At 37.6% G+C, this 26,927-nt stretch overlaps 1 protein-coding gene across 2 annotated transcripts in view; it reads right to left on the minus strand.

Moving 5' to 3' along the window:
• Window positions 1-620: 620 nt before the first annotated feature.
• HNRNPLL (heterogeneous nuclear ribonucleoprotein L like) overlaps window positions 621-26,927 on the minus strand; it is a 28,679-nt gene continuing 2,372 nt past the window's right edge. For both annotated transcript variants that reach the window (XM_031597058.2, XM_031597051.2), the window contains exons 2-13: window positions 21,490-21,608; window positions 20,114-20,351; window positions 16,043-16,128; window positions 13,154-13,250; window positions 12,993-13,065; window positions 9,014-9,085; window positions 7,435-7,652; window positions 7,107-7,228; window positions 6,509-6,710; window positions 5,549-5,606; window positions 5,339-5,437; window positions 621-3,821 (exon numbers count right to left, since the gene is read on the minus strand). In XM_031597058.2, the coding sequence (XP_031452918.1) occupies window positions 3,766-3,821; window positions 5,339-5,437; window positions 5,549-5,606; window positions 6,509-6,710; window positions 7,107-7,228; window positions 7,435-7,652; window positions 9,014-9,085; window positions 12,993-13,065; window positions 13,154-13,250; window positions 16,043-16,128; window positions 20,114-20,351; window positions 21,490-21,608 (1,440 nt within the window). In that variant the 3' untranslated portion in view covers window positions 621-3,765. The remainder of the gene's footprint in view (window positions 3,822-5,338; window positions 5,438-5,548; window positions 5,607-6,508; window positions 6,711-7,106; window positions 7,229-7,434; window positions 7,653-9,013; window positions 9,086-12,992; window positions 13,066-13,153; window positions 13,251-16,042; window positions 16,129-20,113; window positions 20,352-21,489; window positions 21,609-26,927) is intronic.

The raw sequence follows: 26,927 nt of genomic DNA on the forward strand, positions 1-26,927 counted from the left end.
GAAGACAATATCAGCTCTTCTATGACAATACTCCAGGTCCTAGTCATAGTATGAAATATGCAAACTGCTAAATGAAATTACTGCAAGCCAAATTTTAAAGCACGACTAAGTTACCTTTGAAATTCCAGATCCGTGGAGGGGAAGGCTCTGAACTTCAACACAGCTGCATCTAGTTTAAGGTTAAAAATCAGAATGATATTTTCTGCTTTAAGAATTTTTCACATAAAATGGAGCCCATATCCAGATTTTATTTTTGTATGCCTTCTTGCATACTATTTCTGGTCAAAGCGATACCAATGCAAACAAGATTATTTGTAAATCCACCTCTGTAATTGCCAGAAGAGAATAAACCAAGAGATTGGGTAGACATAAAAAGTTGGATTGTTCAAAAATACTTAAGTATCTACAGATGTAAGAACATAATGTATCTTCAAAAGAAGATAAGAAAACCCAGAAGATATTTAAACACATTCCAGGAGGAGAAAAATAAATTGAGAAAGTACATTCATGCTCTCAGACTTCAATGAACTATTTAAAAGAAGAGACTGAACATCTCCTGCTAGGTCATCAAAACATTTAAACACGTTCAAGCTCTTTTTACAAGAAAACACACAATAGGAAAAGGAGCAAGTTAAATTTAATTACAACAAAGAGGGTTTCAGCCAGTTACAAGCCAGCTTACCCCATACTATCCCTTACTCAAAGACAGACTTAGTGACAACATATTAAGTTTTATAATTCCTTTCATAAAGTAAAACACTCAAACATTTCCTGAACGTTTTCTTATATCACCTTAGCACTCTATCTTGCTGTGGTGGTATAGAAAATCAAAAAGCAACTCTTTCCAATTCCTCCTTATGAGGGAAATAAGTTAAAACAAAAATATGAGTATGGTGAGATGATGAACAAATATCCCAGTATATCATTTACTTCCAATGAAAGGTTATCGATTAGAAAATATAACTTTTTTTTTTTAAACACTGGAAGAGATGTGAATATATTACAGTGTGAATGCAAGCTGCTTGCAAGCAGGAAACATGCATAGTATTGTTCACTATTTTGCGTATATGGCTTATGCAAAAGGGACAGAAAAATTGCATTGAGAGACCTTAATACATTAGTTTTGATCTAACAAATACGGTAAGTGGGTGGCTGACGAATTACAAACTTCATTCCTGTTGGAGAAACTCTTTACTTGCTTCACTGCTTTGCCTCTATCATAAATTATAGGTGAATACAGACCTTATTTCTGGAAGGAGGAGACCAACCTCATTCCTCCCTGAGCCAGCCCTGGAGGGCCAGGAAATCTTTTTTTTTTTAAAAAAAAAAACAAACACCAGCAAGGAATTTCTCAACTTTTACATGAAGATCATTATTTTACGTGGAAAGAATGTTGAACAGTTCCTTAGATTCTTGTCTTTTCTTCCCCACATGACAGGCTACTCATTTTGCAAAATAGGGACTTCCAGCTGATATCACCTGGAACTGGTATGTCTGCTGACTGATCTGAGCAGCCACAAGAAAAATACCATTCCCCTGAGCATCTTAGGCACTGAATGCTGGGATCCATGAAGGACATGGAAACATTAAAGTGCTTTTCTTTTTTCTTTTTTTTTTTTTCTTTCTTTTTTTTTTTTTTAAAGAAACCTGAATGCTATTAGAGTCACTTCCTACATCCCAAAGTGGACCAACAGATAACATGCCATTTTCAATGCTCAAACATAAACAATTTGACTCTGAAACAAAGCAATGCAACTTATAACAAAAGAAACTGGTATTTGCAGAACGTTCTGATGTAAGATAAATTAATGACAGAGAGACCTTTTACAGTTAAAAAGCAATGCAGCACAGAACATTTCACTAGTACCCAGCAGTTGTGTTGGCAAGTAGCTGGACTTGGCACCCAGCCTTCCAGGCTAGAGCTCACTGAATGCTGTTTCTGAGGGGGAAACACTAAGGCAGAAAGAATGCTAGCAGTGCCCCTAAAATGCAAGCCAGTTTGCCATCTTCCATACAGGAAAGCAGTATTATTCCAAACTCTATACAGAAAGAGGCACTAAGCAGCCTCCATCTCCCAGTTCAAACATGTTAAAAGCCTGCTTTGAATTCATGAAATATTCGTTATCTAAAAGATGAATAAAACGAAGGTAAACAGGAGGAAAATCAATTATAGTTGATGAGAAAAGAAGGACAGTTGACACATTTTCCCTGGTGTAATTATGTGTATTTGCCTTCAAATTAAGAATGAGGAAAATCGAGTCAGTATTTAAAAACTCGTGCAGTGCCCACAGTCTGTAAACATAACACAATATGCTCTCAAGGGCAAGCACACCGCATTGATATATCTTGTATGGATACAGATAAAACCCATAAAGATGGAATGAAGAACTCGTGTGATAAAAGAAAACATGGTGAAACAATCTGTCTTTGATCACTAAGAGCAAAACTAAAAGCACTAACCACTGCAAATTCAGAGAGGGGAACAAATATAAGGCCTACAACAATAGATCCCAGACTCCCTGCTTGGATTCCCATTCCTGAGTGTTGGGCCCAACTACAATGAAGCTCCAGTTCTAGAAGAGAGAACAGAGGATCCAAAGTGCTGGTGCAACACAAATCTTCCCCAAAGTGAAAGATCTCTCATCTCATTAGTTTCACATCGCATTATAGAATTGTATTACCTGAACCCCACCTACATCACCACAGTTTAAGTGAGAAGCTAGCCATTCTATTCACCCTATGTATCCTTTCATCATCATAATAGAAATAAGAGATATCAGATAAAAGAAAGCATTGATATAAGCATCCAGTGTACACAAAATTAACGATCCAGGTATAAGAGTACCATGGGCTTGCTTTTTGTTTTAACTTTTTTCCACCACCTTGGTTTCTATCTTCTGTTCTCAACTAGCCAACTTTTCTAAGTTTAATAAGTCATAATAACTATTCAAAAAGATATCAAGAAGATATGTTAACACCAAAGATTTAAATGTAAAGTTATGGAAAATGAGGATGAACACATTGATACAGGCTTGCAATTTTAATTTTAAAAAGGCCCCTATGGTGGGACTAGTTATAGATGGCATCATGCTAATGCAGACGGAAAATAGGTTTGTTTTTTAAAAACAACACTTTAAATAAGCATGAATTCACACCATACATATGTATATGTAATAATTTTCTGTTAGCTTTTTTTTAAACTATAAATCAAGTAAGTCCATACTATTAAAAGTTCTGTATGTGCAACATTAACCTGATGAAAGCATTTTATAAATACAAGATTTTTAGAATTGCAACATACTTCACTACTTAACATACTGAAAAACAGGTTCTACATTTAAAATTCTGATGTAACAGTTCTATCTGCCCATTGAGACTACAACTGAAAAATACTTGCTAAGCTTTAACATTATTGAAAATGCAAATATATCTCCATTTTGGAAGAAAACAACTGACATTTTGAAGTCTGAATGGTACACTGCCTTGTTTACGCTACTGGATTTTCTTTAGACATCTGAAGATACTACACCAACAAAATACAAACTTTGTAGTAAGCTTACAACATGTACTTCTTAGAGGCAAAAAGAAAAATCTGTTTTGTATTTAAGAATGAACATCCATTTATTATAAAACAAGATAAAAGATATTAGAATTAAGTTGAAACAAGGCAACGTTAGAGCAACCACTTTAGAGCTTTGTGAACGAAGTGTAGTTTCAAACTTGCAAATCAAGGTGAATGTAGCTCTTAACATGCAGTCCTCTTCTCTATAAATGTGATGAAGTAGAGAAGCAAAGCTTCAAGGTATAAGGGTTAGAGCCATCTGTCGGGAGACAACACAGAACATGCTCAGTAATGCGCCATGCGTATGGCTCTCCTGCTGATCAAGGAAATCATCTTCCTCCATGTGACATTTCAGAAGATGAAATGCTCCCCCCAAGCCCCTGATGGCCCACAGATACCAGATGACCAGTAATGAAGTGTTCTTTACAGTCTATCAGCATTTTTCAGATAGACAAGATGGAAAAGCAATGTGATGGATCTGATCACAGAAGAATGCAGACAGCGCTCTAAAATGTTCTGTACAGAACAAAGACTTTATGGTTATTGCTGTCTGTTTCCCACCTGAACTATTTACAAGAGTAGCATCCAACAGAACTTCCAAAGCAAAATGCATAGATATTTAAGGATATATAGGATAAGGATAAGGAGATACAGAATGTGGTATTTCCATCAGAGGCAGAGTGACACTGGAGACTGTTTATGCCTGATGAATAAGGAAAAGCAGGAAGCCCAGCTCCCCCTTCAGGACTCTCCAGAAAACCAAGCATAAAACAATGCCCCTTTACATGGAAAGGCTGCTAATGGCAGCAGCACGTAATTGGGTATTCTTAGGCGATGGAAGACACATCCTCCTGGTTCAGCCAACTTATTACATTAAGTCTTAACCAACAGTTCTTGTTTGAGAAGGTGGATGAAGAGAGGAGTGGATAGGAAAGACTGTCAGGCAGAGACAAATTCTTAATAGATTGAAGAAGGTAGCTTAAAATAATGTTAGGCACTGAGCTAGATTCAAAGATGTCTGTAAACACTTGGAATAATTCCATTTATCCCCAAAGGTAAAATTCCATTTACTACCAAAGGTAGACTGTCTTAATTGTCCAACACAGATCTGGTCCACCGTGCAACAGTTTAGCAGGTGAAATTCATCTCTGTCCTTAACTAGTTTGACATCAAAATTTCTGGTTTGAAAAAGAACTTACTACAAGAGCAGTTAATTCAGAGCAGTAAGCTGTGCAGCCTAAAGAATCTTCTATCCAAAGGTACTGCAGATTTCTCTGCATTTACTGAGGAATATGATAAAAGCTTTAGTATGACACTGTACATTAGATTTGATTTTAATGACAGTGTATTGTAAGCAATACCTTTCCCGCCTTTCTTTCTGCATCCCAGACCATTGTTCTTTTGTTTGTTGGCTTTTTTGTTGTTGTTGTTTTGTTGTTAATGGTTTTTTGTTTTGGTTTGGTTTTTTAAACTTTCTATAGCTTCAGAGCTGCGGAGCATATTTTGAGCTCTACAGGTTGATTCAAAAGCTAGGAAGAAAGAGTAATGGAACCTAAACTGCAGATCATTATATACAGAACAGAAGATAAATGAGCATATACATCCAACATATATAGAATATATACCTATAGTGAAAAGAATGCAATTTTTAGATGCAGACTAAGCTGCTGAATTTTTTTATTATTATTATTATTTTTTTTTTTTACAAAGGCAATATCAACGTGAAAGAAAACAAGAAACAAAATGATAGCAGTAAGATCAGTAAAACTAACTTACTTGGGACTCTTATCTGGTAGTGATTAAGTACAGTGAGAGCTTCCACAGCATCTGTCTTACATTCCCATTCCAGCAGGCCAGAGAGCGTTTTGGCAGAGGCTTTCAAAATAAGAAGCAAAAGAGAAAGATCAATAATGTCTTTGGGCTAGTGCACACTCTTATAAAAACTGGACTTCAGATAACCCCTCAAATAGGTCAAACATGACTTACGTTTTGGATCAAACACTTTGTATTTAATAAAGCTGAGAACTTCATGATCCTCACATAGCTGTCACAAAAATAAAATAAGATGTAAAACCTCAGCAAAAATGCACATAAATACATTAGCAAAAATCCCAAGTTCCTGGAAGAGACACAGAAAGGAAAATACTGAGTCTTTAAAAGAGCTTCCAAGACTTTATAGCAAATAATAATTTTTAAGAAGCATGTTTGGATGGGTAACTCTTTAGAATACCATCCTATAGTTTGCAAAACAAGGCTCTTTATTTGTGCTTTCCCAAATATTTTATAGGCGCAATAATTGTTAGAATACAAACACCACCATTTCCTCAAGCAATTCATATATGAAAAACAAGTTATTCTTCTTGACATTCCTACTTCAACTCAGCACCTCAGAAGCTGCACAAATAAGCACACAACTCTCAAACCAGAATTAACTTTCAAGATTCAGCTCAAATTCAAAAAAATAAAGTCTCACTGAACTGAAAAGGAACTGCCTTTGTGATCTGCTATTGCATGTTTTAAGCATCCAGTTTTTATTTAGGACCCAACCATGCAAAATATCCCATGTGCATATTTCTCTCCATTCCAAAACATCTTATCAGTCATCAGAATAACCATCTCAAGTCAGTAGATCTTTTCTTGACTGTACTCTTAGTTTTTCCTGTATTTGGCTTTAAGATTTTTCCCCGCTTCCACAAAAACCTCATTAAGATTCTCAACTTTACTTCCAACATCTTGTTTCTCATTAAAAAAAAAAAAGACAGAATTATGAAAAAAAGCACAAATATAGCAGCTTCCATAGAGAGGCTCCAAAGCTATTTTAAGAATTAATTATTTTCCAGTTGCTGTACCAAAACTATCCCAGTTATTTCATTTTAAAAGTAGCATACCATACAGCTAGGATAAGGCCCCAAAGCACTACATGCCACAGTGATTTCAACTGCCTACCTTCACAAATGTTTCTTCAGTTACACACAGGGGAACATTATAATAATGCAGCACACAAGAGGGTGGTTGGATGATGTTCTTAGATGCTTGGCCAGCACTGGTGAACCGATTATTCTTACTCATTGCAAAATCCTTATAGCTACTCGTGCCATCCTCCAGCTCAAATATCTGGCTTGGAACTACTGAATGCTGCTTAGAAACACTGGGATTTAAGGATATGTCATGAAAGTTTTTTAAGCAATTAAAACTTGCAAACTTTGCACACAGATTATTCATCTAACTAAATAAAAACTGATATTTCTTTACAACAATTTCGAAGAAGAACAAGACAAGTTGGATTTGACATTTTCCTAAAAAGACTGTAGAAAGAGTGGATAAAACATATTAGTGAATACAGCTTTCTAACAGCCAAGGTTATAGGATATAGGTGTTATAAGTTTGAACTGATATTGACAGCTGTCACATTCTCAAAAATATTTTGGTGAAAAATAATAGTTGTAAACTGGAAATCACAAATCTAACACTGATGAAAAGACATCTTTGCAACTTCATTACACCTCCTTACTAGCTGACCGTTAATCATATAGAACACATTTACCAGACATTAAGTCTCTTTCCAAACAACTTGACATTGTTGAGATGCGTGACAGCTCTTTCTACAGCATATTCATCGCCCATTTCAACCAGTGCTGTGCCTGGAATAGTCTTCATAAATTTCACCTAAGATAGATGAAGAAAAAAAAAATGACAACAACAGAACAACAAGCAGCCCGAAAAAAGAATTTCAAATGTTGTCAGGAGTGACCATCCCAACTAGACTTGATTTTAGTTTGTTTGTTTTGAAAAACAAAAACAACCAAAAAAAAAAAAAAAAAAAAACAGAAAAACTGCAGTAGATTCAGAGTTTCTCACAGATGATGCCTTACCTTCTCAATGTTTCCATACAAGCAGAAAAGGTTGAAGACCCTTGAACAGTTCATCTTTAGCTGATGCAACCCACTAACCATGACAACTGATCCAGAAGGATTTCCACCATGCATGTATGAGGATGATGCCTGGGGCAATGGATAAGCAACAAGTTCGGGAGTGTCCCGAGATCCCATGCGGTAGCGACTTGGTAATGGCAACAAAGGACCATGTGAACCTATGGAAATGTAAGATCATGTTCATTAAAATGGGGGGAAAAAAGGACTACAGCAGTTTCCATTTATTTTTTTTTCCATTTTAAAATGAACAAACTGTTTCTCAGTATAGTTTTTATATACAAATGGGGGAAAAAAAGTCTTTCTCTTTCAGTAATTATTTTAGTGATGGTTTGAATTACAAGCTATGCTCCTTCACAATTACCAGTTTTCTCAAAAATACTATCTTCCCTGCACCACATTAAAGTTTAATCTTTCTTTAATGAATCTAAACATACATGAATGTTTAAAAATATACCTAATTAGCTTCAGCAACATTGTCATTTCTACTGATCGTGCTTTGTGGCAAAAAATAATAAAAATTCTTTAAAAAAATTACTACAGGGAAAGTAAAAAAGGAGTGAATTTTTAGCCAGTGGTCAGGAGAGAAGGTGGATGGTACAGCTCTTTTTCCAAAGATATGATAAAGTCAGGAAATCGCCTTTCTACAAGCAACTTCTGGAAAGAACAGGAATGCTTAAAACACAGCATTAATGCAAAACAAAGCTGTCCTATTTTCCACTACGGATGAAGTGACAGGTTTCACTGAAATACCTTCTTTTCTCTGTCCTCGTTCACATTCCTCTCCAGCCCCCCCTCCCCCGTTTTTTTTTTAATAAATGAAGAGACATTACTGACATGTATTAATTTTTGTTTACAGAAAACATCAGTGTTACTGAGGAGAGGGTCCCTGATCCTCCGAGAAAATAAATATTGTGAAATTCACAAATAGAGAATAAAAAGCACCTTTTGCTTTATTCTTCCACAGTAAAACACAATAATGAGGGAAAGAGCAGTGTGGCAGGCCTTCATTTACAGTTAGCCCTGGTAATAATTGCACCACTTTACAGCACTAATTCCAAAATGTCATTCTTAGCAAATAACACTGCAGTACCTTCTCAGAATTAGCTAAATTAGATGAAACAAAGCCCACAGTTCACAGCTTTGCATGCAAAAACATCAAAGGGCTCTGGGTTGCATCAAACCATTGATCAAACTCTGCTGCCATTTTCTGTAAGAAAAGAGCTTCACCAGTAGTTATTCTCTGTTCACTGCTATGGTGATAGCGACTAAAAGAAAACATTCTTCACAGGAATACATTCGCAGAGCTGGATGCTCTCCATAAGAAGAAGGGTTATGGCAAAAAAGGCACTATGCATTTCAATCCATCACTATCACTTTTTGTACAGGGACTGACGGCACCACATGCACAGATCAGTGAACTATTCACAGTTCAGAGGTCCAGTTATACGCTGACTGAATATCTGGAATTCCACACAGCACGTACAGAAATCAAAACCATCTGTCAACCTATGTTACTTACCATAACCATCATGTCTAAATGACGATGGGTGCTCTCCCAGAATAGCTTGCCTCTGGCGTCCCTTCCCTCTGTCTAACATATGGGAAGGGAAAAAATACAATTCAGTATGGACAAGTATGCACTTGATTTCTCCAGTTAAGACACAAAGCTTCTAGTTAAGAAGCAGAAATGCAATTTGAGTCCTTGTTAATTTTATCAACAATTTCTCATTGGTTATATATCTAAAACCGCAAGCTGTAGCCCTGAGATACCAAAATTAAAAGACTGTCATTTGTATAACAAATTCCACTTAAGTTGATTGGCCGTAATGGCCAATGAGGAGATGTAGACATTTAAAGTCTAAGGAGATACCCAACAACTTTCCTAAACAGACACCACACATTAGAATAGAAAACACCATACAGCAGGATTTACCTATGCATCTCTTAAAACAAATTTGAAATGCAGTACTTTTGAAAGACAGTACCTGAATCATAATATTAGCTTCAACAGCAACACATTTTCAAAGTGGGCTTCTTTCAAGAAGTTTCAGCATAAGCCAACAACAACCTGTATTACATGGTTTCATAATCAGTAAACAGAGAGCATTACATTCGTGTACATATAAACTTACAGAACACCTACTGATTTAAGGGCGTGCTGAAAGGATTGTACATTATTGCATTATCAGCAGCTCGTAACAGGTTGACTGAAGAGAAACATCACTGAATAATGCACTTAGCAAAAGGTCAATCCTTTAAGAAGACCAAGTTCTCTGTGTTATAAAGTTAAGCAAAGGGTCTACATTACTGGAAGAAAGCAGTGCAGTACAGTCAAAACTGTATTTTCTAATCAGATGCACGTTCCATGGCAAAGAAAAATCTAAACTTGCAGATTTCATCGTGGTAAGTAAAAATTGATGTCTCACATTTAGAAAAAATAATATCAGTTCTCACACTGCTACATTAAAAAGATGGGGCAAGATATTTTTCACTTTAGTACGGATCCAAAGAAAACTTAAACGTGACTGCTGAAAATGGCAATTCAGCCCATTGCAGCAAGAGGTATTTCCCTGACAACAGAGAACTACTCATGATAGACAGCACAACAGTGGGAAATGAAAACAGGTGCCGTTTCTGCTCTGGAATTTGAGAACAGGTTTCAAGTCAGGCATTTACTTTGGAAATAAAGACTGGAGACAGAAAAGTGCTGACTGCCTTCAACTATATAGAACGATGATTATTTTTGCCTAGTTTTCTTTTTCCTTTCCGTTTTCCAGATAACAGCTCTGAATTTCTTAGCTCCGGAAAGTAATTACACAATCATATAGAATATTTTGAGCATTTAACCTGTATGCAGGAATTATCTTTCAGAAAATTAAATTTTATCATTAAAGTCTGAGGAGTCAAATCAATTGAAAGAGTGCACATTAATACACAGAAAGTCAGAAGCTTTCAAGTAATTCCAGGATAGCATAGTTTAACAAATATTTCCTCCTGGTGGAACAGTCCATTACTCTCTCCTGTCCCCAACACTTGCTCCTTCCTTTAACTAACTTAATTGTGCCAGAAGAAATATTTTGCGCTAACAGGCAATGAAAATGAGAACTGATCTGGGCTAAAATTAATTCTAAACAAAAAGATTCTTTATAATCTAGGGTTGTTTGTTTTTGCTTTTTGAATCAGCTCCTCGAGTTGCTGAGTAACCCGGTATTACCTCCAAAAGAAATGTTCCAGACTTTTGAGCTATCTGGCTACGAGCCAGTAGAATGCTAAAAGACAGGTAGGCGTTGGTTTTTTGAGGTGCTGTTTGTTTTGGTTGGGTTTGTTGTTGTTTTTTTTTTTGACAGTTCAATTTAATGCAGTATGGGCTCATAGCCTCAGGCACTTGTTAAGAAGCTTACTTAGGTGAAGAAATGCTCAGGGGAAGTAAGTGATTTCTTACCATGGATAAAGTAGTTCTTTAAAAAAATAATTAGCTAAATGCATTTCTGTGTCCTAGGATCAGTGGGAGGAATTAAATTCTGAAAGGCTTATTATTAGCAGCATCTGTCCTAAAATGAAATTCCCCCAGGCTAAAATCTTTTTTGCTGGAGTCAGACCCCTACAGTTTCAGTCAGATTAAGTTCAAAAGCCAAACACTGTTGTGGGAGCACACAGAAGCACACATACCAGAACTCTCTCAAAACAAGTCCTGGATTACATAATCCAGCTGTCTACTTTCCTTTCACTGCTCGTTCAAAAATTCATATTCTCATTTTCTAGACAAGTGGATGTGGACTGTGGTAAATGAAAACTCATGCTACATAGTACAAATCCGATCATTTTCCTTTTAAGTGCAGTAGAGTGATGTAGCGATAGGCATTCAGAGTAACAAAAAAGGAAAAGCAAAGGAGTAGAGTGAGAGTTCTTGAGAAAGAGCAAGTTGTATCTACCTTAATGTTTTCATTTCCCACTGTTTTTTGCTTGGGAAACAGTTCATACATATCTGCAGACCAATTAAGTAATGTAATTAGGGGCAGCATGTTACAAGTTACTCTCCAATCATTGCAATGATTGGAAGAAAGAGGGTCAAATTAATCCAGATTTTTCATATTCAATCCTTTTTCTTTCTTGCCCTCAAGTTTCTTGACTTCAAGAAGTTGCTTTTTTGAACTTAGGAATTTGAGAAAAAAATTAAATCCTCATAAAAATAGTCATAAACTATAAGCTGCAACCAATACTGTAGCTCCCTTGTTAACTTTTTACAAGAACTTCATTCTGAAAATTCAAGCCCTATGTTTTTACTTGTACAACAGTTTCACAAACCCAGTGTCTTGCAGAATTACTTTGAAAGTGCATGTCACTTGAGATGGCCAAAGCCCAGGCTCTCATACAGCCTCTGAAAAGTACTCTGACTTGGACATCTCTTCACTTTTCTAACTTTACATTGCACGCATTATTTACATAAGTTACTGAATACTGCACTCGATTATTACACATTATTACCATTTTAAGTGAACACTTTACAGGAGTCAGGCTACACAGTAGTTTGTCTTTACAAAAATAGTCATAATTTCCCACTGACATGAGTCAAGCTTTGGAGACTATTACAGCTGAATACTGAAGAGACAGTATGCCTGTATCAATTATGAATCTCCCTGTTTTAATACTTAAATATAACTGAGGGGACCTATCTGATATTGCACTACTCAGTTCCAACTATCTATAGATCAGGATGAAATTTCTCTACTACTAGACAATATTTACATTGTTAAGACTGAATGCAACTCTCACATACAGCAAGTAATAAAAAGATTACAACGTCAATGATATCAACAAAAGAGGTTCTTAATTTTGGAGGGTCTCAATTTTTCAGTTTTAATTTTAAGGGAAATATGACCAGCACACATACAAACTTGAACAGAATGGGTACAGTCTATCGTGTTATTCATCCCATACAAATCTGAAGTACTGAAAGTGTCCTCCTTTTAAAAACTTGTGGTAGTGGTGCATGCAGTATGCAGACAAGGTGAATTGCAAGTCTGAGGTTTTTCAGAGGGTTTGGTGTTTTGTTTTGGTTTTGCTGATGCCGATGTGGTGCATGAAGAAGTGTAGAGTCAGCCTGCTGAAGTCCTCTATCCTTCTTAATGCCTCGTCCAACATAGGGGAAAAGAGTCCTTTCGAAGGAGAAGCAGTGTGCAAGTTTGTAGTTTGTAAGGAATAGTCTGTATCAGGTTTCCTCTCCTCCAAAGAGAGAGAGCTGCTTGGAGAAATGCAAGTCCTTGAGAACTGCGAAGGTGCTTGCAGGTGTGGGCTCCTTGTTGAACTAAGTGGCTCAAGCACACGGCAGTAGGGGGCACTAGGGCTCAGGGTTAATTTCCTGGGTTACGGGTTGGCTTGTGAACACAGCAGCAGCTCTGGCTTGCTTTGAAATGACTATTGAGATACAGCCTGACCACGTATAAAGGATTGTCATTAGTACAGTCATACATCTACAGCAATAACATAGGAAAACCTACCTCGTCGGCCCAGATACGGCTTAGTGTAGTCCCAACTATCGTTGTCGTTTCTAATGACATTAAGTCGAGTTGGCTGTTCAAATAAAGTAAAAGTGAAAAATGTTAAGTATGGTGTATACATGTTTTGCCAGTAAAGATAAGAGAGAAGGTCCATGCATTACCCTTGCGTATTCAATTTTTAGTGTACAGCATCCTGCATAGATATCTGCTCCATTGAGTGCTGCCTTCGCCTTCTGGGCACAAAAAACTGATTCAAACATGCACACGTTAAGGATTTTTCCCAAGGCATCTCATCCAGGTCCCTTCTTCTGAAATACCTTTATTTTTTTAGACTGCAAGTAGCTCGCTATGTTTGAATCCTACAAGAACTCTGAACAGACTTCAATGTAAAGTTACTAACAACTACACATGGGTTTACCTATGTTACACACCTACTTCTGATGTGCAAACAGCACATAACGTGGGCACTCATTAAAAAAGATTCTTCACTACAGATTCATTTTGACAGGAATATTCTGATGGATTTAATAAATTTAAGCAGAGGACATAGAAGCTGTCAACAAGCCTAGAGAATATTTGGATCAAAATCAAAATGGAAAGGTCAAGCTGCATCATTGGGAAAGAGATGGAAGCTAGTGGGTAGAAGGCGTGACTTAAAACAATGCATCCCTTCTAATAGCTAGCATGAGCTAGACAAATGCGGGTAGGGAGTCTCATTAACTCAGCAGTTACTCTTCGGTGAAAAGAACTAAGAAAGAGCACATCCTTTTAGCTGAAGAAAGCCACAGAACCAAAAGGGATGCTTTGAATGAACCAATTTGCATCAAGAATACAGCGAGGAGATTGCTTTACATCCATTGCTCAAGGCAGATGTATGTACCAGTCTGCAACGAACAGGTTATTTTATATCCTCTACATACCCCTAAGATTGGTTCTATAATTAGCAGAAAAAACCTTGGCTCATGGCAATGCATGATCTCATGCATAACCAGTAACATACTGCATCAGACAGCACAAACCCTGTAATAAACCAGATATTTTGTGCCATCATTTGATATAGTTGCATGAAATCTTGGAAGTATATGTTTATTATATTCAAAACAATATTGAGTTGCATGGTTATGGTAAAACAACTTCTTCCACCGCGATGTAGGTTCACAGCAGAATTTTTTTAACTGACTTGAGGTCTGTCAAAGGTTACAGCAAGAAAAGTTAAGCTTCTCACACCTCTAGGAAATTGTCAGATGCTGGCTAGAACTGTGGGAGCTCATCTCCAGGACTGATATGTAATGCAACTATGGGAACTGCTCCAAAAGTAATGCCTTTTGTTTTATTATGTTTGCCCACAACATCAGAGGTGGATGGTGGTGGTGTGGCAGTAGACATTGAACCTTACCACCCATATTCCATTACATTTTGTTGCAGTACAACAGATGGCAGCAGAGCAGCAGTCTGACAGAACGGCATCTGATGAGGAAGTGCATAAGGAGCAAAGGGACTCAAGTGAATTCCTCTAGATGGAGAAACTTGCACCACTGACATTCATCACTGCTTGCTGAACATTTACAAAGACCAACCAGTGGATGTGAGCACAGAGAGGCAATAGGTGGTGCATCTCAGCAGCAGCAACAGATGACAGGGGATCACCTCCACTGGTGCAGATTTTTACAAGCATGGCATGCAAGCTCTTGTTCTTCACTGGCAAAAACACACAGCTAATGGTGGTGACTGACTAAGAACAGTGTTCCATAGTTGAGAAATTGCTCTATCAAATAGTGTCGTCGTGCTCTTTATATCTGTTGTTATTTCCATGGAAATAAATAGGAGGAATTACTTTTGGAGCAACCTACATAGCAGTGAAATTTGAGTAAATTTTGGAAACTTTCAGACAAGTCTTGTCATGAAGCTTCCCCCAGCAAATGTTCAATTATATTGATGCAATACTTTGCTTACATTTACAAGCTTTCTTTTAATTGATGGTTGTATGGTGGTTTTTTGTCTGCTTTTTAAATAAAAGCCACATTGTATAATTTAATTCAAAGGACAGAAACATGGCAGTTTCAGAGCACGTGCAGGGTCCTCCACACAATTACCCTAATCTTTCATATGATACAGAATAATCTCTGACTATACAAACATCTAATTTAAGCAATGCTGTTTACCACAACTTACTGTGCTACCACAGGAACTGTGCGCATCTGTTAAGATGCACAGTTTAAGTCAGATAAACAGCAATTAGTTTGCTTTAATGGACTTTGAGGCAACTCTTTTTGCCTGGCAAATCAGCAGCACAGCCACTAGTTAAGTCATTCACATGTTACAGAAATGATCCACTCATAAAGCCTGTCACATGGATAGTATGCAAAATCACGAGAGAGTACTTGAGATTTCAGTACAATTTTCTTTGAATACCATCTTCATAAATGGAAGGTAATCAGTCTCCAGGAATAGGTCTATTTGAGTTTTATGAACTAAGGCTTAATCATATCAGACTTTGGACTCCACAAACAATAGTAACATATTAACAATATCATACAATGTACAACTTAATGCTACAAACATAGTAAAGAGCAGGATAACAGAGCAGGGAATTTCTTCCATGAGGCCTCAGTTGGTCTCACATTTTATTAAAGTCAGAACAAAAAGTCAAACAGTATATGAGAACTATTTTAGAAGAGTTGGAAGAAGTTAAACTGCACCTCTGCAATCCCTTACCAATTTCTTGAGTGCCCATACAGCTAGAAATCACAACATTTTTTTGCCCAGGGTATTGCCAAATTGGAGGCATATTTCATGCCAATAATTATTAGCCTTAAGGTCACTTATAAACACGGTTATCAAGATCAATGTTAACAGCATCACTTCCCTCCAAAGATTACATGTATAAGTGATATTTTCCCATATAAACATCTAAAATTTATATCAAAAACACTGTAATTTCTGAGAGATTTTTGGCCTCAAAATTAAATGGTATTTTTCTGACATTCTGAAATCCTATCTGCAGTTGAAAACCTACAGAAAAAAAAACCATCACAGTCTAAAAAGGATATTCAACCATAGCTTGTATTCCATTCCTCTTGAATATAACAATGCGCTGAACTTTTCCAACAGGGTTGCACACAGTATACAAGACATCCTAAGAAAGAAGAAAAAACTGCTTTAACTAGAGCAAAAATTCAAACAACTTAGTTTTACAGAACATTATCTTCTATTAGCTTTTAACTGCTTGCTAACTTTTAAATTACAATTTTCTCTATAGCATTTCTACTTTTACATTTAGCATTTTAAAGGATAGTGTAGCATAGGCAGTCAAATATTAACAACAGGAAAAAACTTATACAAGAAGTACTCATACAAAGAAGTATCTGCAAAGAGTGTTAAAACTCAATAACAGCATGCATCTTCAAGACTGTGCTTCCCTTTTATCACACAACGTTGTGGTTCCACCAAAGCAAACAGACACAATGATGCTGTAGTTACAGTACAGTTGATTTCATAAAACCCTTATAGCTGAGGTTTTGGTTTTGTTGGTGCTTTGTAATCATTCAGTTATCTTCAGAAAAATAACCTAGAGAAGTCCATAATGCAAGCTTAGGTAGCTTATCAAAATGAGAAATTCAATTGCGTGCACCTGAGTCAAAGACAGTGTAAGCAGATGCTGTGTTTCCACACTTAAAGCACAGAAAAGTTAAAGAGAAAACCCTGGGCTTGCAGAAGCTCACTGTCAGAGCAATGTTTTCACCAGCATTTCACTATATTGCAAGGAACCAATAAAATTCGAGACCAATCTCACTGCAGCAGGGGAATGAAATACCAAGGACAGAATCTTGCCTTATTCTCAAAGTATCGTAATACTGGCTTGGTCTGATGCACAGTACCTCAAACAACAACCCATTATGAAGAATTCAGACATAATGGTGTCAGAAACCAGGCTAAAGCTTGAATTTAGCCAAGACAAATGCATTTATTTGATATGGTGACTGTACATCCCCACTTAGAAATCCAAAGAACAGGTCTTCAGAATCCAAGCAACAGGAATCATGATTTCTTGAAACAATATACCTGTTAGATAACATTCAAACAGTTGAGAGCACCTAAGGTTTACTAGACAGCCAGTTGGTAGTTAACCCCAGCACACAGTGATCCAGACACCTCAATGGAACACTATCACCATATGTTTTTCTCCTTCCTTTCTGTATATCCAAACCAAATAATTCCAAAACACTCATTCCAAGAATTTAGCGTACATCCCTGGTGTTAGGTATAGTTTTTATTAGCTTCAGTAGAACAGTATAGAAATTAAGAAGCAAAGCAGGAAGCCATGCTGGATTTCTTAAAACAAAGCACACAAATGAAGGAAAAAAAAAAAAAAAAAAAAAACAGAAAAGAGGATGTCTTCTTTTTGGTACAGCTGCAGTGGTGCAACTCTTGGTGTATATAGAGCACCATAAGCCTTAATACATGTGTGTACTACCACTAAAAAAGAACTCCGTGTGCTCAAGGGCTTTACACCAGGCACTCCTGTGAGTGTTTTACACAGCTAAATGAAGCAAACAGAGGAGATTGTCAACCCAAAGTTTTTCAGAAGATGAACACACATTTTTAGAAGAGATTAAAACAGCCTTAAAAAAAAATTAGCAGACTACACCATAGGCACATTTTGTAGATATACTAAGTAGCACATACTTTTATCCTTCATTGAAAGAGAAGTGTCACATTGACTTCCCAGCTTCAGATGACATCGGTTTTAGGGCATACGACTTTCTTTCACAATTCATCATCCAAATAATTTCCTCAGTTAACTAAAAAAAAGTTCTTTCAATATTCAAGCTCTACTCAAAACATCATTAGTGCAGTTAGCCAACACACTTTGAATTCATTTTTGTTTTTTAAAGTTAATTCACCTATTTCGGATTACCAAATTAACCATATGACTTAACACTAACATTACCTGCATTAGAATACACTTAGGTATACATTAGAATACCTAAAAGACTTGTAGCAACCTAATATCAAATGAAATTGATAGTTGTTTAAAACATTGCAACGACCACAGAAAACCACTCTCGTAGGGTTGGATGCAGATGATCTTTAAGGTCCCTACCAACCCAAACCATCTGAGGACTCTACACAATCACTCTTCCCAGTTGCTACAGACTCAACTGGTCTGTACTATCTTTGATGAGCTCTGGTGCTTTTTAAGTAACTTTGGAAATATGTTGTCTTCTAGTACTCATCAGTATACACTAGACAGTCAAGGGGCAGCAGAAAGGAAAAGAAGGTGGGTTTTGGTTTTGTTTTCCAAGATGCTGCTATGCTAGAGGTGTCATGTTCAGAATTTTCAAATACTCCTAGCCAAGAACGGTGCTTCTGCTTCCACAGCTTATTCAAGCATCTGCATTGATCTCACTCGCTTTTGCAATCCAACTTTAAAATGCTTTAATGAAACAGCTTCCAAAAAATCTGTATTACATTTACATGCAAAGAACAATTCAACTCATTCAATTAATTTGTTCACACAGATCAAGGCAGGTCTATTTTTAAGCCTGATTATAAAGTCATACATTGCCATGCTTTTCTATAAAGAAAACATTGAGAAGAAAGCACATTCATCATCCACTAATGAATCAGTAGGCAAAAACCTATCTACATTCACAACACAACAAAGCAGAAAGCAAGATATGGAACCAATTGTTTGTGATTAAGTAATTCCAGAATTGTTAAGCTTCACTCAATTTGCTAACATAATATATGGTGCATAAAACAGAATTTAATACTGAAGTTACGTGGTTCCACACAAGCCAGATGCTTGGACTGATCTCTACTAACCAATATCTACATGTTTCTCCAAGATTAAGTAACTTACGTATATGTCATAGTTTAACAAGTCTGCCTTAAGAAGACATGCCTCCCCTTCTCCCCCAAAATACTCCTGTGTAATTTAACATAGGCTGTAAGTCTTTATGAAAAAATATAAGCAGACATTCAATGGAAAAGATACTCTGTGTTCTTAATTACAGTATTGTTAAACAAAAAAATGAACTGTATATAAATAGTATGATCAGAGATACTGAAAACAAAATGCATCAGCCCAAATAAAAAGCGAGGAAGATTCCACCAAACTGGGGTTGATCATCAACAGATCATGGTTTCAACTTTCTGCAAAGAAAATACTTAAGAATGAATGGCTGCAATAAAATAACCCTTTCTTACTGGAAAAATGACTTGCTATTTAAACATACTCCCCCAAGGCCTAAAAGATAACAACATTCCTGATGTTATGGCAACATATTTGGAAATATTTTTCAAGTATGTAGCAACATTACAAAATCTTGACCACTGAAGTTTTTAAACGTATTGCAAAATATCTGCACAACAGGACTGAATCATCTTAAAAACAACAGGAAAAAAAAACCTAACAAACGTTTTGTCAAGAATCTGAATGATACTTATGTGAAGATGACATAAAGATTTGGTAGACGACTAATTCTTGACTCAAGATTAATAGTATAGAATTTAAACAAGTACATGGATTGCTCCAAAAGTAATCCCTCCTATTTACTGAAAAGAAACGACAACAGATAAGAAGAATAGAGTAATACTATTTCATAGAGTAAGTCCTCAGCTACAAAACACTATTTTTCAATACAGTCGCCATTAGCTGTGCATTTCTGCAATGATCAACAAGAGCCTGCATGCTGCACTCAAAAACATGTGCCAGCACAAGTGACCCACCATTCCAGTCGCCATTACAGAAATATACCACCCACTACCTCACCGTGTTTGGTCTCCATAAACGTTTAACAAGAGTTGATTAATGCCAATAGATCTCCTCAGCATGGTGGAATTCTACACCTTTGGTCAATATGCACTTCCATGCCAGACGCCATTTTATCAGACTGCACCTCTGCTGCCATCTGTTCCGCAGCAACAAAATGTAATGGGATACTGGCAAGAAGGTTCAACCGCTATTGCTACCAACATCTGCCTCTGACACCATCAGTCAACATCATAAAGAAAGAGGCATTACTTTTGGAGCAGCCCTCATAGCACACAATGGAAATAATGTAATAGAGGCTGTCATTTCCCAGTGTTGTATTATTAAATTAAGAGAAACATACCACTGTAATTGGGTAGAGAGGATTCTGGATTGACAACAGGAGGACTTTATTTCCACCAGATGGGTCATCAGTGTTCCCCGGCCGAGTAATCCTTTTACTGGTCGAGTAGTTGAAAAAAGCTTGCTGTCCCGCAATGTATACAGGTTCATCTGCTGCAAATGTCACACACTTCTTGGCACTTTCTACTTTTTCAAACTCTACCAGAGCCTGACGTTTAAACGGCATCATCATGACATAACTGGGGAGGGAAATAATACAGTAAATTCTCCCATACGCTTACTCTGAAATTCAGTAACAGTCACACATGATACATTCTGCTTTTCTACACAAGTCCAAACAAGGACATACAAGGAAGCCAGGTCTTCCCACTTGCACTTCCCAAACCTGGTCACATGTTTCTAAAGCACTCACACGAAGCAAAGAAATGCATTTATTAGAAAAATAAGTAACGAGGAGTTGAAAATGTCTTGAAAATTTCTTGAAAATGTACAATACACAAGAACATTTAACCAACACAATAATTAGGTAATTATTTACGAGGACTACAACTTCAAATTTTAAAAAAGCTCATTAAGTTATTTATGAGGTAAAGGATTAAAGTAAATGCAATTTACAGAAAACATTTAAACTTTGTACACCAAACCAAGAAATTTAAAAGATTATTATTTTCGTGACACAAAACTACCTTGGAAGAAATAAACAGAAGCATTCTAGTTAACCAAACTTTTTTTCAGCCAATTTCTTTTCTGGAAAACGTAACTTCTCAGGCTAAAATGTACCTACTTGTACTCCTAAAATGAGGTGCCAAAATCTTGTTTATTTATGTGAAGACATTAATGCAAGTGCTCTTCAGTTAGATTTCATTTAAAGAATGAAAAATACCACCGTACTATCTCCAAAACTTATTTAACTTCAATACTAGCATATCATTGAAAAAAAATGCATACTTCTAAAAATGAAGCACTCAGAATAAACTGGCTCTACCAGTTCACCTCTACTACTCTGCTTACAGCTGCTTTGACATGGAAGAGTCTACCTCTGAATAACCATCTCATGTCATAAGCACTCCTCTCATACAAAAGCAGCGGAAAAAGACTCATTCTGTTCTGAAGTTCAGTTTTGTTACAGTTCACACTTCAGGCTAAGACCAGCAGTCTGACAGCAGGTACTAGGGTACACATAAAGCATAACTGCTTAACCAGACTTCTTACGTGTACAAAAGGAGAATCTTCACACAGCTAGAAAGTTGTTTGCTTTTTTAGTAACTAAATTCAAGACTCGAAATGGCTATCATGATATATTTAAAGACATCTAAGTGACTTTTAGATAATGCTTCCAACTTGTTGAGGGATGTGACCTCACAATGTTTGACGTACCATATGGTTCCAAACTTTTCCAGAGCCTCCACAAGATCTGCTTCCACCACTGATTCACACAGCCCTCGGACGTGGACGACAGGAGAAACAGAGACTTTGTGATGACTTCCCCCTGCATCCTAACAACAACAAAACAACATTTAAAATTCAGTACAGAACAAGGAACAGTGATATCGTTAGCTAAAGTTATCGGGCAGACACTACACTGGGTCCAGAAGCAGCCATTTAAATGTACAAAGTACATTTTAAACAATTCCACTTTTCTTTCCAAACAGACTGCAAAGTTCAACTGCTGAAGCCTACTTAAAATAATTTGCAGAACATTTGTTAGCATGCTCACACAGGCAAGATTTTTCTAGTATAAAATGAAGTGTATTCTGAAGTTTGCTTAAATTAAAGAAGGTCTTCCACCCTATTTGTTCCAAACAGAAGATATTTCAACATGCACAACACCTAAAATATTTTTGACATGCTTCCTGTTTGCTTAAGACATTGAGACAAGTCTTGTTTCCTGAAGAAGTAAAGCAAAAAAGCAGCAACAAACAAGGGCCATGAATAAACTCCATCAAAACTGGTTACTTTCCTAATACGTGCAGAGCTCTGTCCTCCAGTGCAAGCGAATACCAGCTCAGCCCAATGCTGGAAACAAACCAGCATTCCCTTGCAATTCTGAGTGCTCTTGATATATATTGTTAAAAGATTCTGTTCCAGTACAGGTGGGCATGCCCTTTCTATTCACCCCAACGCTGATTTTCATCAACAGGTTTCAGCCCTTGTACACAGGCACACAGAACTGCCAATGTATAAACGTTTCTCAGTGAGCTAGTAGAGCTGCAGTGAATTCTGTGCAACTGAACCATTTGGTCAGGGATCAGCTCCATCCTTCTGTGTGAAGCCTGAAGTAGGGCTGAAATGCACCTTGTTTATTCTAAGCCAAGAGAAAAAAAAAAAAATTTAATGAAATAATATTAGCCAATAATGACAGAGATCCACAAAGGAAAACCAGACATAATAAGAACCACATGAAATACACTGTACTTAATAACACAAAGAGTTAGCACAGGTAGCAGCAATGTCAAATTCTTGTTTACGAATTCCCCACGTCAGTGTGTTTGTTTGATCTAACAAGTCTTGTTGAATTTTCACTTCTGTGTAGTAAGAAGCACAGCACCTTCTGGAAGTCGAGAGAGATTCTCATCTGCGGTACAAAGGAGCCTTCAGCTCCGCTGAGTGCGTGCTACACACGTTCTTCCTTTCCCTATCTTTTTAAACTACAGATTTAAGGAAATAACATTTGCCAGGTAACTACAAATTGAGTCTCCTGTATCTAATTCCTGGGTTCCACACACAGTTCTCCTGAAACAACTATGTATTTTCTCCTTCCTTTGAGGATGTGAACATTCTGTCTGAACCGTAAAGCAGGCCGTGGGATGCTGTCAGCCTTCAGAACGACCTGCTGCACTATTTTTTAAATCTTCATTTATGTCCGAGTCATTTGCACAATGAAAGCATTTTTACTTGCAACATACTTCTTTGAATTAGAGCTGTGGCAACTGTGGGTAAACGCAATGAGTGGTTGTTACATAATTCTGAATTAATCACCCAAGCCCTGGTAGCAGAGATCAAATCATTAATAAAGGTTAAAACTCTGAACTGCAGGTACTCAGAGAATCGCTGAAGGAACAGAGCTCCACACATACTTCTATTATCAACTTCTCTCTTCTTTACCCATGCATAAATTTCAACGCTGAAAGAAGCACCTGAAGAACCCTTCAAGAGAAAACAGTAATTACCATTTTTTCCTGCAAAGTCTAGAGCTCTAAGATGTTCAGACAGCAGGTAGCTTTACTTTATTTAGAAGTTATTAAATCAATTATTCATTGCCCCACATACTCGTTACTGTATTAAGATCCCTGTTAATGCCATGAATATGCATTCCTTTCTTTTTTTCCTTCTCCTTTTAACGCGTTCAAGAAACTGTACCTAAGAATATTTCATTGGAGATCAGATGGTAAATATAGGCAGTGGTTTTCTCACTGAAACAAAGGCTCGCTAGAAAGAGCTACCTTAGTGAATGAGCATCCCCAGACAAGCCAAGTTTCTCAGAGTATGCATCCTAACGATATGTTATGTCTCTGTCCCCTTTCCAGTTCAATTCCTGCTCTAGTTCACATTTCTTGTCACGCATTTTTCTTCATATTTGCATTAAAGCTAGCCTACTCATGATATAAAGCTTTCTAACAGTATTACAAACATGTACTTTTATGCTTGCATTTCTGAATCCATTATACATCAGTTACACGCACATACAGGAGTGTCCACGTTACTGCAACTGGAATGATTCTCAGAACCATCAGCAAATACAATCTCTGTTTTCTTTTATAGTTAAGACATTTAGCTTTCTAAGCCAAATTTCTTTCATTCATAACGCTATATAGAAAGCATTATTTATTAGGATGTAGTACAGTGAGAGATTAAGCAAGAATAAGTCATAACAGTAGAAACTTACACAAAAGCTTGAGAAGCATGAAGCTTTATTTAAAATTAAAAAAAAAAAAAAAAGTAGTGAAATCTCAATCACTTGCCATGAAATTGAGGGCTTGTCTGCATAGCATTTCTGTGTAACTGTCTCATCACAGTGTTTACACTGATAAAACCAGTGAAGGTACACATGGCTAAAGCGGAGGGAGTCTGCTTTCCTCAGAACAGCCTCGGACCAGAAGCAGCAAACAGTGGTGCAGGAATGAAGCACAAGTCAGCCTGAAGCCAGGAAGTCACAAACTGACATTCACAGAGCATATTGCTGAAAGACACCAACATGTGCTACTGGCATATGCTGGAGTGCAAAAAAGCATTCACAAAGGCAGACGTGCATATTATCATCAAACAAGTTTTGCAGCTACCAAGCTGCAAATCTAGAACAATCCTGGATTTCCCCTAAAAGGAAAAAAATAAAGTCAATAGTCTAAATGAAAATGCAAATACATCCATCGGTGTAAAGCACCTTCACAGCTAAGGCCAGAACTCAGCCCACTGCTTGCCACCTTCCCTTTCCACAGACGAGAAACACAGCACTTTGACCAAGGTCTCACAGTCGCCCTATCCTGAGAAGTCTACACGTGCTACAGTTGGCACAGAGAGCGGTGACATCAGAGCATGTAACACAGATGAGCCAACACCAGTGCTCCGTAACTCCATTTCTTCCAATGGCACTGGAACCCCATGCCTAACCCCAGCACGATGCCCTCCAACATAGCCAGGAAACAGACCAGCTCGTGTTACTGCCGTGCCTGCTAAATATATATTGCCCAGGATGTCTTCTGAAAGCTCAGTAACAGTTTCTTAAAGAATCATTAGCCGGGCAGAAAAAATAGTTCTTAAATAGAACAGACTTCCTCTAAGTGCTCAAGACCAGTAATGAGAACAGAAAAGGATTCCTCGGAAAAAAGGCTACCAACGTAACAGGTAACGCTGAAACTGTGTTTCCAGGGAGAGAAGGAAGCCCTAGAATAACCGCATCATGCCTCATGTGCTTGGTTATTTCATATACACATGACTGTAATGGAAGCGGCTCTGAAGAACAACTGCAGCATTTCAATATATCTTTTCTTTACTGACCTACATGTTCCTAGGCAACATTTCAAATATATCACTGGTGTCTTGCTAATAAATTTTGATTTTGTTATTCCAAAAAGGAAGAAAGTCATGAAGGGTTCCAGCTGTATGAAGCCTCTCCTGTTCACTAATTTTAGATCAGAGAATTTTGCACTATTTGCACAGACACCTGTTCTGCATCCTTCCTCCAGACACTTTTCCAGTTAGTATATTCACCAGAGTTCATATTACTTTTTTTTGGACCATTTGCTTCTTTACTGTTCCTCTGCTCGTCTCTTCCATCTCTCTTTCTCTTTACTGCAAAGGATGCTGTTCTCCTTCACATTCTCTCCCCTAGCTACCTATACACCCTGCTATTTTATTTCTCATCATTCAGAACATCACATGCACTTACAACTTCTTCCTCTCACTGCATCCTTCTCACATGCTCTGAAATAGTTGTTATATTTTCAATAGCAATTGGGGGAGCCCCGAAAAGTTGCTTATTCTGTACGTAAGTGCCTAAAACATCGTTAATGCCTAACTATGAACACAGCTGCACAGCTACCACGCTGTAAAGGGAAAGTGAAGGTACACAACGCATTCTCCAGTAATTTCAGCTCTGCCCATTGGAGGTGGTGTGATAGAGAAAAGGCTTTCTGAAGTATACGCAGCATTTCCTGCACACTCTTCAACAAAATTCTATGATTCTTTATTTTCCCCTGTGCTCAGTGCAATCCGAACACATCTCTTAAAACCTGGACTAAAACAAATACGGAGCATTATGAGGAGACAATTATCAGGAACAAATACCTGAGGTGCTGGAAGAGGAACTAGCCTGAGTGGCTTTTGTGATGGAGGACAAAGGAAGAAGGACGATTTACACTCGGATTGCTCCATAACAGACTTCTAGGCTCTGAACTCATTTCCATCTAGCCGCTGCTACTGCCTGTGACAGACATGAAGCAATTTACTCCTGAGGTGCACTGCTTCCCACTTACACTGCAAAGCAAGGATATTGCACATCCGAACTTAGAGCAGAGCAGCTCAGATGCTGCACATTCACACTCCTAGCTAATCTTGCAGGAACCTGGTTTTATGGTTGTGTATTTTGACACCACATCCCACTTCCCCAAACGTAAGAATCATCCTTACCTATTCTTCAATATTTCTATAAAGCATGTAAGAGACAGCAAGGCAAATGAATGCTACCAAAAAAAAGAAGTTAAATACAACACTAACCAATGGAAGAAATTCACATGAGGGAGAGAGTTGAAAGGCCCTCTGACCACCCTCAAACACAGCTTCTATTTCCCAGCCACCTTCTCCCTGTGTCCTGACTCTGCTACAGCCCAGTTCTGACTCCTCTGCCCAGGTCTGCCCACCCCACAGCACAGCCTCTGTAAACGTCGTCCTTCCAAATCTCACTCTCCCCCATCATAGAATACTGCTGTAAGACCACCTCTGTTCCTCTCCCTGTCAACCCTCCAGTCACAGCTCTCCATGCTCCTCAGCGCTCAGATGAGCCGATAGGAAGGAGCACACACCCCTGGGCTGTGTGCAGTGTCAGTACTGGCTGGGAACAGAGGCAAAGAAAGAACAAACCAAAAATATTCTTACCCATCTGTAACCTGCCTATCAGGAAAGATTTCTAGGCACCCATGTGCAGAAACACAGAACTTAGAGGCAATAAGGGACTACGCAGCTCACAAGGCAATCCCAGAGGAATGGGAAAACACCACAACAATAAACACAGCCCAGCAGGGAGATCCTGCCAAGGGGATAACTAGAAGGGCCCACTATGAAACAGCTTTGATCTCACAACCTGTACGGAACTGATGACA

The sequence above is a fragment of the Phasianus colchicus genome, chromosome 2 (assembly GCF_987193195.1).
Source record: "Phasianus colchicus chromosome 2, bPhaCol1.hap1.1, whole genome shotgun sequence".
Lineage (NCBI taxonomy): Eukaryota > Metazoa > Chordata > Aves > Galliformes > Phasianidae > Phasianus > Phasianus colchicus.